This window comes from Microtus ochrogaster, chromosome 8 (genome assembly GCF_000317375.1).
Source record: "Microtus ochrogaster isolate Prairie Vole_2 chromosome 8, MicOch1.0, whole genome shotgun sequence".
Classification (NCBI taxonomy): domain Eukaryota; kingdom Metazoa; phylum Chordata; class Mammalia; order Rodentia; family Cricetidae; genus Microtus; species Microtus ochrogaster.
Window position 1 is genome coordinate 86,151,969 of NC_022015.1, and position 18,061 is coordinate 86,170,029.

At 42.8% G+C, this 18,061-nt stretch overlaps 1 protein-coding gene across 1 annotated transcript; it reads left to right on the plus strand.

Annotated features, from left to right (window-relative positions):
• The first annotated feature begins 827 nt into the window (after nt 1–827).
• On the plus strand, nt 828–14,864 carry LOC101990038 (pancreatic triacylglycerol lipase). Its single transcript, XM_013348130.2, has 12 exons — nt 828–873; nt 2,046–2,200; nt 3,256–3,378; nt 4,296–4,430; nt 5,454–5,565; nt 6,691–6,810; nt 6,925–7,044; nt 7,415–7,533; nt 9,519–9,648; nt 10,070–10,178; nt 10,772–10,936; nt 14,788–14,864. Exons 1-12 carry the CDS (start codon nt 828–830, stop codon nt 14,849–14,851), a joined length of 1,398 nt encoding a protein of 465 aa, XP_013203584.1. The 3' UTR covers nt 14,852–14,864.
• The last annotated feature ends 3,197 nt before the right edge of the window (nt 14,865–18,061 follow it).

An 18,061-nucleotide genomic window follows, 5' to 3' on the forward strand; every position in this document is an offset into this window, starting at 1 on the left:
GCGTGTGCATGTGTGTGTGTGTGCGTGTGCATGTGTGTGTGTGTGCGTGTGTGTGTGTGTGCGTGCGTGTGAGAGGCTAGCCTGAAACTTACAATCCTCTGTAATCAGTATCCCCTGTGCTGGGATCACAGGTGTGCACACCATATGTGCCCTTCTGTTAATTTCCCCCAGGTCAGCAGTGTGAACTCGTGACATAAAGCAGCCCCCACTTTGATTTTAACTATACGTTCTTGAAGGCTTTTTTCTATTTGACTGTGTTCAAGGCGTGTCAGGGTCACTCAGAGGCTGCACGAGCTGTGTGGCCAACAGAGCTGGTCCTCAAAACAGCTGTTGTCAAACATGAAAGAGTTCCCACGTCCATAGATCTACAGAGAATGCTGAGCAAACAAGGGGGAGAAGAACAAGGAGGCTGTTCACAGGAGCGGTGCAGAAACAGTGGTTCTGGGCGGTCCATGAGCACACCAGTCAAGAACATTCCATATCAAGCACTTTCTCATCTTCCCACGAACACCTTGGAACACAACCTACTCTACCAACCCAGGCTTATCTGTGATTAAAATTAGAAATATGTCCTTGGAACCTCTCTCTTCTCCTGCCGCTTTTCCATGACACTGCTTAGAAAGATAAGGCTCTCCTATAAGAGAACATCTCAGCTTTCCCCTGTTGTCCGTGGAACCTGACGGATCCGCCATGGTGAGTCAGAACACGAGTTTGAGACTGATTCGTTAGATTGCCCCCATTTCCCCACAAGTCTGAGTGAAAGTGCTTATGTCAATGTTTTGAAACCTGAGTTCTCCAGACTCAACCATGTTTTCACTTCTGTGCAGATGCTGCCACTGTGGACGTTCGCTGTGCTCCTGGGAGCAGTAGCTGGTAAGCAAAGATGTGTGGAGATGGGAAAGGCTCACTGCCGTTCTTCCCCGATGACCGTGACAGCTGGGTTCAGGCCATGATGAGCACGAGGACTTAGTTAACGGAAATGCAGGACTAAGGAAGACTAGGAATAAACTGAGTTTAACATGGGGTTAAGAGAACCAGAGCTTGGAGTAATGTGAGGTACAAATTCCCAATGCTCATTTCAATTTGTTTTCAGACAAATAATAGTGCAGACAAATCATACATGACATTGCACTATAAATGCATGGTTAATCTGATCTTTCAGTCTAACTAAAATATTTATTTTCTGCACTGGGCCCCTCTGAGGTCAAGGGAGGCTTCTGAACCTAAGTTCATCACCTATAACTCTGTAACACTAAAAGGGAAAAAAGAAAGAAAGAAAAACAAAAACAAACCTGAAACCTTGCAAACTTCACGATCCGTGTGGTTGAGATGGGTGTGGTGACATCTTTCTTGTGGGATGATGGCTTCAGTAAGAGTAAATCATTGTGTTCAGCGTCTGGCACATAGTAAAATTCAGAGAAACACAGCCCTCACAGCCGCTGTTACTCTTGCTCCCATTAACCTCGGCTTCATGTTGCTCCTGAGCTCTTGAGTTGTTCCTGCGTGGAGCAGCTTGCGGGACAGCTGTCAAATCACTGATGTTTCCTATGCTTGTGAGTCCCTTCTACATCACAAAAACCCAGGATGATCCTCAAACACAGGTCAGCCAAGGTGAAGATACAAAGTTGGGCCCTTGCATAAAACTTAAAATTCCTCACACAAAGAATAAAGCTAAAAGGTAGCTAAGCCACTCGGAGCTGAGAGCCTCCACAAACACGCTTATCACCAGTTCCCGGGACAAAGGACCACCCCTTATCTAGGTATCAAAGGCCAAAGATTACATCTGGGTCAAATAGCTAAAATAAGTTCCTAACTGATACTGAGCAGAAATCTGAGAGGGTGATGTGGTCTCAGAGGCAGAAGGGCAGGCAATAGCCTGTCTGTCACAGAGGCACTGTCGCCACCAGCTGCTTGGTGACTGAGCAAAAGGGGTGTTTGAGAAAGCAGAGGAAACTCTGCCATAAGATACAGTCCAGCTTACACTGCTTGATTGAACATTAGGAAAGTTGAAGGAACATCTTTAAAACGCCTGTGGGTGATTTCAGGACTCGAAGTCTGCTATGACAAGCTTGGCTGCTTCAGCGACAGTGCTCCATGGTCAGGAACTTCAGAGAGACCCCTGAAAGCTCTGCCCTGGAGCCCATCGAAGATCAACACCCGCTTTCTCCTGTACACCAACGAGAACCCAGACAACTTCCAGGTAGGAATGCGATCGTTCTCCGGACTCAGTTTCCTGTGCTTTATGCACCTAACACAAATATTCAAGCCTTCCAACGAGAATGCAGCAAACAGTGGAGTTTGTGTATTTTTCAACTTTTAGAGCAGTCAGATTAAGTACTCTTTAAAAACTTAATTTATAAATGACCATTCGATTCTTATTGTTTCTGTCCTATCCCCAGTAAAACAATCTAAAAAATATATTACATATGCAAGGATGGAATAATTATGCGTGCTTCTGTATTATGCATACTGATACATATTTTAATAAAGAATGTTGTATTTTATTTGTGTATTTTAAATACGATTCCCTAGTATAGTACAGACACACAGGAATCCACTTAAGATGGTTCGAGTTAACAGGGTTTGGTTGGAAGGTGCCAGATCTTCAATAGAAGCTTCTAGACTAGCAATATGCTGAACTGTAGCCACAGGAAGGAACAACAAGGAACCATGGCTTTCAGTTTTGTGCCCATCATGAAGGTGAATGACCGGCTGCTCTATATGGGGTGAAGCAATGATAGAAACTAGGTTAGGCAATCACAATATATTTCCAACGTATAATGCTTTCCAATCGGGTATGGCATCAACTTTAATCCTAGTACCTGAAAGGTAGACACTGGCTCGGGAGTTCAAGGCCATCCTCAGCTACTTAGTGAGTTGAAGTCACTTGGTCTGCATGAGACCCTGCCAAAACCAAAACAAAACCCACTTACAATGTTTTCAGCTAACACTGGATTTATTGAGCAATAACTCCATCATACCTGGAGGAATATTAAAATATGTACACATCCTCCCAAAGCTGAGTAGATTATAAGCAAACATAAACAGGCATATGTACAAAGACTTCCATTAAAGATCTTAACAACAAGCAATGTGGGAGACATAGTGTCTGAGCCAAACAGTTACAAGTGAGCAACTTGGGGGTGACTGTGAATGGCTTCCTAGAATCTTACCTACCATCTCCATCTACACACAAATGATCCTAGAAGCTCCTAGAAGAAACTTGACCCCAGAACACTTTTCCATCCCAAACAGCAAATCACTGCGGATGCAGCAATCATCAGGAGCTCCAATTTCAAAACAAACAGAAAAACCCGCTTTATTATCCATGGCTTCATCGACCAGGGAGAGGAAAACTGGCTGTCGGACATGTGCAAGGTGAGCCATGTCACTTTCCTAAGGGAGTATGTTAGAAACCAGCGGCACACTGCCCCAACTAAGGTGGCCACCACCACACTGGAGTCTGAGAATTCCTGAGCGTGGAGCTGGGGGGTAGAGGAAATAGTGGTGGGTACAAGCATTTGGGACAGTTGGGATATATAAACAGAAACTGCTCATTCATTTCTTGGCCACCCAGACCTGCATAATCACACTGAAACTATATTAATTACAACAGTGTTTGCCCAATAGCTTAGGCATATTCCTAGCTAGCTCTTACATCAACCCATTTCTAGTAATCTTTGTATCACCACACGGCTGTGGCCTATCTATAAGGTTCTGGTGGTATTTCTCCTTCAGCAGCTACTTGGTGTCTCCTTGACTCCACCTACTCTTTCTCTATAGCTCTGTTCAGATTTCCTGCCTGGCTTTATTCTGCCCTGCCATAGGCCAAAGCAGTTTATTCATTAACCAATAAAAGCAGCACATATACAGAAGGCCATCCCACATCAGGGTATGGGGTAGAGAGGTGTAGTAGCTCCAGGACATAGTTACTTAGCAACTAATGCAGAGATATTTCAGAGTTAGCCAGAGAAGTTGCTTTCCAGTAACATTCCATTAAGCACAGACCCTTAATGTCCAATGTTTTTCTCTATATCAAATTTCTATGTATCTGTTGCAGTAGAAACCTCAAGAATCCAATTCCCACATGGGGCCACGCCTGGTCTGGAGCCAGTGCTGGACTTGGGGAAGGACTCCATACTCACTAAAGACTAGGGTTCTGGTCATAGCTTTGGGGTTGATGCCACAGCTATTATGCAGGCCAAGACGAGAATTTACCAACTCTTCAAATGTGTTATTCTGTAGTGAATAAGGGACCTGGATTGTTTAACTGCTACTAGTGTCTTCCCCATCAGAATATGTTCAAGGTGGAGAGCGTGAACTGCATCTGTGTGGACTGGAAGGGCGGCTCCCGAACCACATATACCCAGGCCACCCAGAATGTCCGGGTGGTAGGGGCAGAAGTGGCATATTTGGCTAACCTCCTTCAGGTAACTGATCCTGGGTTATGTCAAAGCTCTTAGGCACTGCTCGCTGGATCCTCCTTCCAGAACAAAACCAGTGGGTATGATAATTGAGGGCACATTTAAACAAGACCATACTCCCTCTTTGTTTAGAGTTGAGCTTTCCCCGTCTTGATTCAGGCTTCATCAATAACCTATTTAATTCAATAACTAGTTTTTATTTTTAACTAAATGAACTTAAGCAATGAGGTAGGTGATATCACTTGAGTTCTGTGAGTATTTTTAGTTTAGTTCATGCACGGACCCTGGGCTGAACTCATGTGATGAATTACAGCACCAAACTGTCAGGGGTTGTTTTCATTTGGCCTTCATTATCAATTTGATATGGTGAGATCAGCCACATACATTTAATTTTTTTGTTTTACTTTTACCTGTTTGTGTGTGCATCTGTGAGTGTGCACACATGATTGTCATATGTGTAAGGAGGGTCTTCCCGGATTGCCATGCTCTGTTTTGTTGAAGCAGTCTCTCGCTGAACATGGAACCTATCAGTTCTACGACGCCAGAAGGATTGGGTTCTGAGGACCTGCCTGCCTCTGTCTCCCTAGCGCTGGGGTTACAGACACCCATTTTTACAGGGGTGTCAGGGACCCTAATTTGGAACCTTGTGCTTCACTAACTGAGTCGTCTCCCCAGTTTTCCTTTATTTATTGAGCAGAAGCACGATGACGAGCTAGTCTGAGCAGGCCATAGAGAGATGTCAAACTCTTATGTGCTCAAGCAATGGCCTCGTGGATTTCTGGTCTGAATTCTTGCACCACCCTCTCTGATTGTGACACACATATCCTTCAGGGGCTTTCTCTCAGCAGGAGAACACGCTAGGATTGTAAACCTAGAGGAAGTCTTTCCCATCTCTTCATAGTGGCTGTGGAGGTGCTCTCTGGGAGTAGGGGTGGCGTCTTCTTAGAAACCAAGATTAGGTGGTCCTTTTAGGCCATCTGGCAATTTTTATTACTTGAAAACATTTTAATAAGGCTTCCCTTTCAACAGTCTGAACTCGGATACTCACTTAGCAATGTCCACCTCATTGGCCACAGCCTGGGTTCCCACATTGCTGGGGAAGCTGGAAAGAGGACATTCGGTGCCATGGGGAGAATCACAGGTTAGTCCAACAACAAATGCCAGATGATTAGACCTTATGTCCTCTCTGTGGAAAGCCCAGGGAGGCCCAGGGGGTGACTGGTGGGTCTGCTCTGAACTTCACAGTTTCTGAACCACAGACCACAGTACCAAGTACTCAGAGCTCAGTCCACTGTGACCTGGTAAGCTGTTTCCTTACTTTCAATCTTTGGCCATCACCACATTGTTTAATATTTAAATATATATAACTAAAACTTGAAATAGGAACACAAAAAAACACTATGCCTTTCCCCAATTTCCAGATCTTTGCCAAATTAGTTTCTTTAATGAATATCATAGGTAACAGTAGACTTAAATTTGTAGAGTTTGTGTATAATTAATTGAATTCTGCTTTAATACTAGTGGATAACAAATCTCAGCCTTGGCAACTACAGCCCCATTGCTGGGGGAGGAGACAGGTGGTTGGGCTGTCTGGCTTCCAGTTCGGGGTCCTGCTAAAGAGATTCCAAATGCCATTTGCAGCTGCAGACTGGCTGCATTAGGCCAGTGGGCCACAGGCTCAGGCAATCTGACAGGGAAGAGGAAGCTATTGCTGTCCTGACCTGAGACATGGCTACTTCAGGGAACAACCAGTTTCCCGCTCTGTCTTCCAACTTTTTCAGCGGACCTGACAATTCTCTTGTTCTATGTTAAGATGGTTGCATTTGGATTAATAGGAACAGTCTTCATTGATATTTATTTAAAAAATGTTCTTCCAGAACATTCTTTCCCATAGTTTACAATTGGCTAACACAGCCTGTTCTGCCAAGTGCTGTACTGTGCCAGACCATGGACTCAATCACAGAAAGCCTCTGCCTTCCTGGAAGATTAGAATCCATGGAAATCTTAAGTTTGGAAAAATTAGTTCAGTGATGCCTGGGGTCAGCCATTTGATGGAAACTGTTGCTAATAATCAGGGTTCTTGATGGAGCTAAACATTCATGAGCTGAGGCAAATCCTGGTACAGCCAGAGAATCCATCACCTCTCTCATGTGCACCCCACCGAACTCTCATGCGCACCCCACCATCGCAGCCGGTACTTGATGGAGGGGGTGACTTTGTATACTGAGTAACTGATGTAACTGGTGACCCCTCCTGTTTGCTCCAGGGTTGGACCCAGCTGAACCTCACTTCCAGAATACACCTGAAGAAGTCCGACTGGACCCCAGTGATGCTCAGTTTGTGGATGCCATTCACACGGATGCTGGCCCCATGATTCCCAACTTAGGTGAGCTCATCCAGTGTGTCTCCTGGAAGATCTTAATCTCAGCGTTAGAATGTTTGACAGGGCTCCTTGGTCATACAGTAATAGAAACTTCCATTATTTTTTAAAAATCTCCAGGATTTGGAATGAGCCAAACTGTGGGTCACCTTGATTTCTTCCCAAATGGAGGAGTAGAGATGCCTGGATGTCAGAAGAATATTCTTTCCCAAATTGTTGACATCGATGGAATCTGGGAAGGTAAAACCACTGTGCGCACAAAGACTTCCACTGTGAAAGTTCATGTTTCTCATTGTTAGACTTGCTAGCTGCTCTCCAGACCTAGCAATCCAGTTCTGAAGGATCTAGTTCAGGGACACTATTACATATCTCTATGTCTATATGAACCAGACTTTCCCCCCTCTCAAGCTGCTTTTCCATCATAACTATTATGATTCTAAAGTGTGTTTAATTTCTTATATCACATCGTACATAGACTTCACAAACTGTTCTGTGTTGTGACCTCCATGAGCTTGCCCTGACTAGATCGCTTACTATGACCTCCGTGTTCTCAGTGTAATGTGATTTAGAGAAGTAAAATGTGACATTGATGTCATGCCTGACTCCACAGGAACACGGAACTTCGCTGCCTGCAACCACCTGAGAAGCTACAAGTACTACTCTGACAGCATCGTCAACCCCACCGGCTTCGCTGGCTTCTCCTGCGCCTCTTACAGCGTTTTCGCTGCAGTGAGTGGCTCCCATCTTCCCTATGGATTTCATCGGATGTTTTAGTTTGTCCTCCTCATTACTGGAGAACCAGTGGTGCCTGTGTGAAGCTCACAGGTGACCCTGTGCTCTGTCGCTGGACCCCCGGTGATGACTTCACTGCTAGTAACTGCTAACAGTTGTGCATTTGTTATGCTAACTCGTGTGAATGCATTTTGGTAGCAGAAGAGCATTCCAGGGATTTAGAACAATGCCTTACTTAGTATTTCTCTAATTTTTCTCTGTCTCAGACTTGAGGGGTGAGGAACCCTAAACAAACACGTAAAACTCTGATTTGTTGCTATCTGAAAGTCCTGTCTAGAGGCTGCTGACGAGGATGGAAGATTTTATCTAAAAGCTGAACTTTAATATGGATATGCCTTGGCAATCATATATTCATCAGTCATTCTCCAGTTTGGTCACGGTTTATATCCCGGTTGACGTCTCCCATGTAATCTTGAACATGACATTTCTATTGACTTAGGATTTGGAAAGTGGAGTTTTCACTATAGCTTTCTTCCTTTTAATCAAAAGTTTTAAACCACTGCCATGTAACATAGGAAATTTCAAGCAATCAACGTTCCATGTAAGTCACAAACGCTAGAGGGAGATGCCTTAGGTATTAGAAACAAGGGCTTGAATGACGTTGGGCAAAGTATTTCGTTTCCTTCAGACGTGTTCTTTATCGAGAAATGTGCTGATGTCAGACTCAATGTTCCTGGTAGAGCAATCAATCACATGTTAAGTGCTCGGCCCAGAACAACAACAACAAAAACATGCTAATCAAAATATGGGAGAAGGGACCATATTTTGTTCACATATAAGTTTTCTAAACAGTAAAAGTTGAGCACAAACCCCACCCCACCCCCAGTTTGAGGTTTGCTTTATCTTCCTGTAAACAAATGATCTGACATGTTTAGGTTCCTTGTAACAAAAGTGGCCTGGTTCAACTATGCTCCTCTGCCTTTGGACCCTATACTTCCATTCAGTCTGGTCAGAGCCCATCATCCTACTGATGGCCCAACCAAGTGTGTGATTGGCAGAGGAATGGCTGTGGTCCCTGGGTGCATGGTCTCCTGGTTCCTTCGGAATCCAGGCTACATCCCTGTCTTAGGGATGAACACACTTGGAGATAAAGTCTGGCACTCTTCTTAGGAAATGCCTAGGGCATTTCTCCCCGGCTGTGCTAATCTTTCCTTAGCTTGCTGGTGTCCAAACCTGAGACTCCTCCTGACCCATCATCTAGTCTTCTGACTGAGAAGTCCTCCATGATTCCTCCTGTGGAGGAGCCCACTCTCCAGAGTGGGAATTGGGCCATCCTCCCAATGTTGGTGTTTGTGCTCTCTCTTTTTTTTACCGTAACCCCTGACTGAGGAGAGCATTTCCCAGTACCTGTCTGCTTTAGATGCCAGCTGCCTGGGTAAGTCTCAAAGACCAATTGGGTCATTTTATCTCCACCCTGGGAGACTCAGGGTCATTTTATTCCACACTTGGGTTCTGAAAATGTGAGCATACCAAGGAAAGCAGAGGAATTGGACAAGGGCCTGAGTTTTAAGCTTGTCACCCTCTGACATAATCCTGTTGTGCCTGGCAGACACTATGGCTTCTAGTTCTTCCCTACGCTACCTTTCTAAACTAAATTCTAATCACCTAGCAGGAGGGTGAATGTCTTAGAACAAACAAAGTTCCAGAGGCAATGGGGAAGCATAAACACACACATTACAATTATCCTATGGTGTGGGGTTTATATTTTTTGTGTACTCAGATAGCAGTGAAATCGAAGGTTTGGTCTGTGGACAGTGAGAGGCACTCACAACTTCCACTGTGATACACACATACCTTTTCACAGCCCCACCATTACCATCAGAGACAGCATCAGCTTTGACTCAATTATAAGACATGTCGGGAAATACTATGCCCTACTGAAAGTCAGGGTGCTGCCAGTCCTCATTTCCTTGGTCTTTCAGGACAACTGCTTCCCATGCCCAGGCGGAGTATGCCCACAGATGGGTCACTATGCTGACAAATACCCTGGGAAAACAAAAGAACTGAATCAGAAATTTTACCTGAACACCGGTGACAAGAGTAACTTTGCCCGTAAGTTTCTATTTTTATTAATTAAGTTTCTTTTTAATTAATTTGATAAATTAAGTGGTCATTTTTCCTTTGGGGGAGGTATAGATAATTCTGGGTATAAAATGCAGAGTCTGGTAAACGCTAGTAAAGCACTCTACCTCTGAGCTACACCCCTAGCCCAGAATCTAAACAAGATGAACTTCTTAGACTCTTGGCTTGGAAAACAAAAACAAAACAAAAATGCCTCATTCACCAGCCCTCTAAATGCTCTTCCCATCTGCAGCACCTGACCCCGAACACGGAGGGAACAGCTGTGACAGTTCACCACAACTGCCAGCAATCCGATCATTATTCAAATCCTGCAGCTGTTGGGTGTCTGCTAGTCCGCCATCAGTTACTCTTCTCCCAAGCTGACCATGTATAAATGTTGTCTCCCATGCAGGTTGGCGGTATCAGGTGTCTGTCACCCTCTCTGGACAGAAGGTCACTGGACACATTCTAGTTTCCCTATTTGGAAACGGAGGAAACTCTCAGCAGTACGAAATTTTCAAGTGAGTGAAAACATCGCTCAGTGCTTCTTAGCTTTCGGCATTCTAGGAATGTCTCACATACATGCTTAATAGCCTTTTCTCTATTATATGTATATAGCATATAGTCACATATAACGAAAAGAAAACTGTCTTGTAGACCTACATATTAATAAATTACAAATTGTATTTTTAAATTTTTTCTGATATTTTCTGAGGAAACAGCTCATGTTTATTTTGTTACCCGACATTTGGCTTATAATGAATAAATAATTACCTCCTACACAATGGTAAAGAAGAGATTTTTATAATGATAGCATCATTTATTAGACTATGAGAATTGTGACAAAGACATATTTGAGCCCATGTTAAAGAAACTATGACTAAGATAAATCTGAGTTACTGGCAGAAAAACAAGGCTAAAATACATGTGTGAATTTGCATCAGACACTTAAATGATAAATGTTTTATCAAGTAGCTTAGACTAAAATGGAATGTGAACTGGTTTTAAAACATATGCATATGTTTGCATGCATGTGTATATTTATTTGTATGATTTATTCTGGGCATACTTATGCATGTTCACATGATGTTTCGTTGACATCTTAACTTCCCAGGGGCTCTCTGAAGCCGGGCACTGTGCATGTCAGTGAATTCGACTCCACAGTGGATGTCGGGGATGTGCAGAAGGTTAAATTTATTTGGTACAACAACGTGATCAACCCAACTCTACCCAAAGTGGGAGCATCGAAGATCACGGTGGAAAGAAGCGATGGCAAAGTGTGAGTAATGGGAATAACAAAATAAGACGGCCTGACGGTGTCTATTCACACTGAAACAATTCACACCTCTCATAGGAGATACGCGTGTCCTTGTCACTTCTGCTTCTTAAGGCCTCGTGTGTCTTTAGAAGACAGTGCCAAATGTTGGGAATGTCACTTTGATAGATCCTTAGATGAGGGAGAATGTTTCCTTCGGCAGACATTCAGACTATGCATGTGGCTTGAGTGTACCTTACCTCCCAAACTTCAAGGGTTCATCAAATTGCTCCTTAGATTGTCTAGAACTACTGATTTAGCAAGGAAGAAGACAGATATATACTGCCCTGTGGCACAGGTCTTCCTGGTGAAGCCTAAGGTTCAGAGATCAGTTCTTCATGTTTACTGAGACTGACATGCCCCGAGCTGAGGATGATCACAAAGGAAAGCCAAGAGGGGAGAACAGACAACTCTGATGGTATCCATGGCAGTCCCAGCATCCATGAGTGGTACCCACATTCTGGTGCAGAGTGCTGTTTCTCCCAGTGGCAAATGCTTGGTTATATTTCTGAAAACATGGAGATGGCTGGTCTTGCCAGAAGTGGAGTCCGAGGTCCCTTGGGTGCCAAAGGAAATGACCAAAATGTTACACAAAACACATAGACAGCAGTTTTCAAGATACTGAACTTTGAGTAATAGTAGACAGTGAAGCCTGAAGCACAAAAACCAAGTCAGGTGCCTTAAATCACCTCAGCCAACAGCCCTGAGAGGCTTTCTAAGCTGTGGTGCAAGCAGGGTTGTGTGGGCTCTCAACATTTAGGAGAAGGAGTGAAGAATTGAGGTCTCGAGAAGCTAGACTTGATGGCACAGTCTACCAGAGAAGATAGGGCTACAGAGAGACACGGTAGAGTTCTAGGGAGTCCCCTTGGACGTTTGACACAGTCTGGTGTCCTCACATAGATGAACAAACCAGCCGTGGCCAGGGAACAAACCACTCAAAAAACTTGAATTGTAGTAATAGGGACTGTAGTAGTAAGAGCGGTGGGCTGCATCCCTGGCACCCGGCCGCCCGCACAGCTAGCTTTACCCGAAATAATTACACGGAAATTATTATTATGTATTTTTTTAAACACCGCTTGGCCCATTAGTTTCAGTTTCTTATTGGCTAGCTCTTACATATTAATCTAACCCATTTCTATTAATCTGTGTAGCCCATGAGCTGGCTTACCAGGAATGATCTTAACCTGCGTCTGCCTGGAGTGAGAGAATCATGGCGACTCACTGACTCAGCTTCTTTCTCCCAGCCTTCTCTTCTGTTTACTCCTCCCACCTATGTTTTAACCTATGAGGGCCAAGCAGTTTCTTTATTGCTTAACCAATGAAATCAACAGATTGATATATGACACTCCCACATCACTTCCCCTTTTTCTGTTTAAACAAAAAAAAGGAAGGCTTTAACTTTAACATAGCAAAATTACATATAACAAAACAGTTATCAAGCAAGAATTACAGTTACAATATTTATATCTATTTTATCTTTTATCATAACTAAGGAAAACTATAACTATCCATTCTTCAACTCCATCAAAGACTCCAGAAGGATATAATACTACCTAAGTAAACAAGAAATAAGAAAACTCTAGAATTGACAGAGACATCTCACTGCCTGGACAGTCACCCAAAGTTCCTCTGTACCATTGGGGTATCCATCTTCAGCCTTCAGGCCCATAGTATCCAGCAGACATTTTCATCAAGCAGGAAATTTTAAAGACAGTTCAGTCACTTTCTGCTGTGTCCTGTAGAATGTCTCGCAGACTCTTTCATGAGTCAGGAACCCCGAAAGATCGTCTCACCTTTAGGCAAGTTCAGTAATCCTCTCTCTGCGGGTTCTTTGTGTCCAGTTTATGCAACAGTCTAGGCAAGAGCAGTTTCTTGCCCAAATGGCTATCAAACTTCATAAGGTTCCTCTTCGATGCCCATCTTCCTCTCTAAGTAGATTGGTGCTGCCAGGAGCAGAGTGTCTCATTGTCATGAAAACCCTAAGTTATTAAAATATTTTAAATGCCATATTCTGCAGTCTTTGAGAGATATGAAGAATGTCTATCTAACTGAAATATATCTCTATATATCTAGAAAATCTAACTAACATGACTACAAGCTTTACTATTATCGATGATTATCTATTAGCAACCTATATTTCCTATTATACATTACATTTTTAAATGAACTACACAATCACAATACCTTAATCAAGATTAGAAATATATATACATACAACAAAATTGACCTTAAAATCCATACCAATGCAAATTATTCATACCTATATCATAGAATGGGGCCCATTTCTCTTCAGGAGTGGAACTAGACCAGTCTACCAGGCAGACTGAAGAAGCCTGGCATTTTGTTGATACTGGGTGGAGTACTTAGTAAAGTCCCGTTTCTTGCAAGATTCAACAAGACTTGAAATGGCTTGGAATAATTATATCCCACAGTACAAATAAGAAGTAAGATTATATAGCAGTAATAAGATAAAAAATCCAATACCTGACATTAACTCAAACATTCCAGGTTACACAAACAATAGGTCAATACAAACCATAATGAGGAAAGTAATCAATGAATTAACATTCAGTTGAGTTGGTATGGATGTTAGAATAATAGATACGGATATCATTATAGCTATCAACATCCATTCAGTTTGTTCAGAAAAGGTCAGGAGATGATGGCACGTGTTTATGACAGTATTGGGGTGATAGGAGGGTATATACAAAAGTATATCATATGATAATGGAGAGGTAGGGCATGATATATGTGTGTGTGTGTGTGTGTGTGTGTGTGTGTGTGTGTGTGTGCGCGCGCGCGCGCAGCATTTGACGATGGAGTGGGGGGGTATAGGAAATGAATAAGCACAGCATATGATAACATCATACAGGGTAGCAGAGAAGAATCAGAAAGGTATCTGCTGGAAGGTCCTGTGCCAGATGTGAATAGGTACACTGTCACTTGCTAGGTTAATGGAATGAGTTAGGTATGTGTGTTACCAATTCTAAAGTAAGTGCTGTAAGACTAAAGAACTATAACAAAACAAATAACAAAAACATTATAAAATGAAGATTAAAAAATAACGTGAGCATGAGAAGGCAAAGAGAACAGAAAGCAGAACAACAAACAACAACAAAAACTCACAAAGATGATTGATAGCCCTTTACCTGACTGGAGCAGTGATTATATTAAATGACAGTAGTCAAAACACACCAAGATGAGGAGACACAGACCATCACAGTGGGGTTTAAACATCAATACCCAATTGAATTATGCTTATCTGAAATGTATTTTAAATAGAAATCAAAAGATGGACAGGAAAAGTTGTGCTGTTTCTCATTGGAATAGCACAAACAACAATAAATGCCACCATGCATTTAAATAGTTAAATTTAAAAGACTGCAAATACCAAGCATGTTTGGAGACAAGGGGAATACTAACTCTCAGACACTGTGCATGGCATATAAAATCATGCAGCCTTTCTAGAAAGTAGTTTGATTACAATTCCTTGAAAGCCAAGCATCCCAGTCATCACACGGTCCCAGTTCCTAACATCATGGCTTCACTTCCCACAGTTACGTTACACACTGTCAATGTCTGGAATAATATGGGAAGTGAACACTTCTTGTTCTTTGGGGGTGACTGACAGCTTTTCTATAGATGAAGTTTACAATTGCACTGTAAGGTTGGGAGGTGATTCAATCTCCCGATTGTGTCCATCTCGGACTGCTGGAGCAGGGGTGTGGAGGTGGATGAAGGGACATGGCTGCCCTCATGCCCAGCTCTGCACTTGTATGAGAAGGAGCTCACCCTTTTGTGTTTTCTTTCCTCAGGTTCAACTTCTGTAGTCAAGAAACCGTGAGGGAGGACGTCCTGCTCACACTCTCTTCGTGTTAGGAGGTTGCTGACATGTGACTGTAATAAAATCTAGTATTAAAGCATGCATTCTTCTGTCAGTGTTGATTAATTCTAATGAAACTTCTGGATGAGATGGTAAAACCGTCAATTCTCAGTTGCCGTGAAGAGCCATAAGTGATTGACTATAAACTTTTACTGTGCATTTGGGTTTGGGAATATCAATTAAATGATAACATCATCATGCCCCCTGTTAACATTATTAGTGCAATTTTGAGCATTTAAGACAGAGCTTCAGGATCTAAGGATCTCCCTCATGCTAGCCCTGTGATGACTGTGATAGATTCAGTCACTCTCTCCATCATCCTCTGGCCAGACATCTCAGGAGTAATGGAACAAAACAGGAGATGAGGAGGGGACTCTGAGACACGTCTGATCTTTTCTATGGTCTTGCTTCTCTGGCTGTGGTTCTCCCAGAACCTCTTCCTCTCAATAATCTGTTTGTTCTGCCAAAAGCCCAGTCCAAAGCATCCTGCTCCGTAAGCCCAGGGACAGAATTCTGATTTCATAGTCTTGCTGGGTTCTTCTCAATCTGGATTTCACCTAGAATTCCAGCCTCACCTCTCAGCCCATTCCTTCTGGACAAACTCTTTGTTGTTTAACGAAGTTTTTATCACTCACACACAGTCTCAAGTTATTATATAGAACCATGGAAACAAAAAATAGTACAATACTGTTGCAAAAGCTTTCAGGTAGGCCAATAGACTGATAAAGCCATCTAATTCTTGACAAAGGATATTTTTGATAAAATCTTTGATTAAAAAAAAAAGCATTGGAGAAAAGGGAGACTTTTTGTATGTTGCTAGGGAAACTAGATGTCTACTTGCCCAAGATGGAAATCAGATTCCTATCCTCCAACCTACAAATGTCAACTCAAAATGAAGCAAAGTTCAGCAATCGCTGTGTGGAAACACTTCCACCCACAGCCACAGACAAGGGCTTGCTGAACGTGATGGCAGTAGCTCAGGGCGTCATTGCATACTTAATGCACGTGATTACATGAAATCCATGACGTGGCAAAGGAAGTAATCAGCAAAGTGAAGAGAGAGCCTACTGAAGGGAAAACTGATCTTTTCTAGCTATGACAGGGGGTTGTCTCTGATTTTCTCTTGGTTTGTTATGTTACTCAGCAGTGTTTAGAAAGCTTCACTATTTCTGTTTTACATACTGGTACCCGAACCCCAGTACTCTAGAGGAGTATTTCTACCCCAATTCTTCTAGCACAATAGATAGATGATATATAGATGATAGATAGATAGATAGATAGATAGATAGATAGATAGATAGATAGATAGATAGTAGATAATAGATGATAGATGCATGGGTGCATACACACACTCACAGAAAAGACAAGGAGTGAGACAGGCAGAAAGAGAGACAGAGGGAGGGAGGGATAGAGAAAGGGAGAGAGAGAAAGAGAGAGAGAGAGAGAGAGAGAGAGAGAGAGAGAGAGAGAGAGAGAGAGAGAAATATGAGGACACCCAAAAGAAAATTGTAAGAAATAAATATGGACTCTCAAATTCTACCAAGTAAGGGATTAATATATGTTGCTTACTATATGTATGTGATGGCTATTTTTGGTTGTCAATTAGACTACATCTGAAATTAACTAAAACCCAGTTTTTCAATTTGCCCACACCGACAGTTACCAAATTACTGAAATCTGTCCTGGGAGTCTGTACTGAAAAGTCATGGTGTGAACTGTTCTACAAACTTAAGGAGACAAGTGCACGTGATTACCCTCATTCACCAGTTGTGAGAGGCAACAGACTTGGTGGCTCTTTATATAAAACTTTTGACGTGACGATTTGAGAAAAAATAAGGACGATGATGCTGGTCAGATGTTCTTAACATCTGTGGATAAATTGATAAAGAAAAACAATGAACTCCATGATAAAATTAGACAACTTCTTGTCTCTCCGAATTTAGAGAAGGATAACAGTGAACTGACTGATGAAAACTGACTGGCTCCAGATGCTCATAAACAGTGTAAGGTTTCTAGGTGTGGCCCGGAGGAGACTCCTCTCCAGCAGCCACAGGACTCAAGTTGCAAGAAATCAAAGTCCCCATGATGACGTTGGTCAAATTACAAGGAGACTTCATGTCACAACCATGGAAGGTGTTGGCAGTTAAAGTCAGGGTGTTGACTAGTAAAGAATAGGATCCTGTAATTCGGGGTGGGGATGTGTGGGAGGACCTATTGAAGCTAAGAACTTTGAACCCTCAGACTCTCAGGGCTTTGTCTCACCTGAGGAAGCAGCTTCTCCACTCTCGGCAGAATCTACTCCATCTCATCCCCTGAAATATTTCCCTTTATGCCTTTGATTACAAAAATTAATCCTTCTGAATGAGATACCAGGCAAGACAACACCCATGTCCCTAGGGCCCTCTAATAGCTGGCTCTAGACCAGACTTGAGGCTAAGCAGGCTCCTAGTGGGGAGGTGGAAAGTGTAGTCCACAAGGAGGTACACTATACGGCTACAGAGCTTAATGTGTTTGTGAATTCATTCAAGCAGAAGTCTGGAGGACATGTGTGGGAATGGGTTTGAAGGGTGTGAGATAACAGTGCAAGGAACATAAAGCCGGATCTGGCTGAGTTTATTGATATGGAACCTCTGAGTGAAGATTCTAGGTTTAACATGGAGGCCCTCACAGTTGAAAAAAACGTTCTAAAAAGTGTGAATAGCTAACTAAAACATTTATCAAAAAATGGACTACTGAAAAGGAGTTGGAGGTTCCTGCTAACCCTTGGCCTCATGTTAATGGAGGGATTTTAAGGCCCAAGGAAATTGCAATGTTAGAATGGGTACATTGTACAAAACCCAATCCTTCACAATGGGAAGGCCCAGAAGACACACCCTTCACTAATCCTATAAGACACAGAACGGTGAGAGGGTACCAGCACATCTGAAGAGCTTCGTTGTCACCGTTTTCCATGTGCCATACTTTAGAGCTTGTGATGCTACTGCTCAGTGGGACAAATTAAATGCAGAGGGTTTAACTTGGCCCTGAGGTAGCAGGGGTCAGTGGACAGCACTAAATTACCAAAGACAAGGTGATGGCAGTTATCATAATGGACAACACAGATGAAACAATGTCCATAAGGGCCTGACCTGTAATGGCTAGCACAGGCAAAGTGAATTTTATGGTGGTGAAAACCTATGGGCCTTGGTACTTGCTAATTAATCATT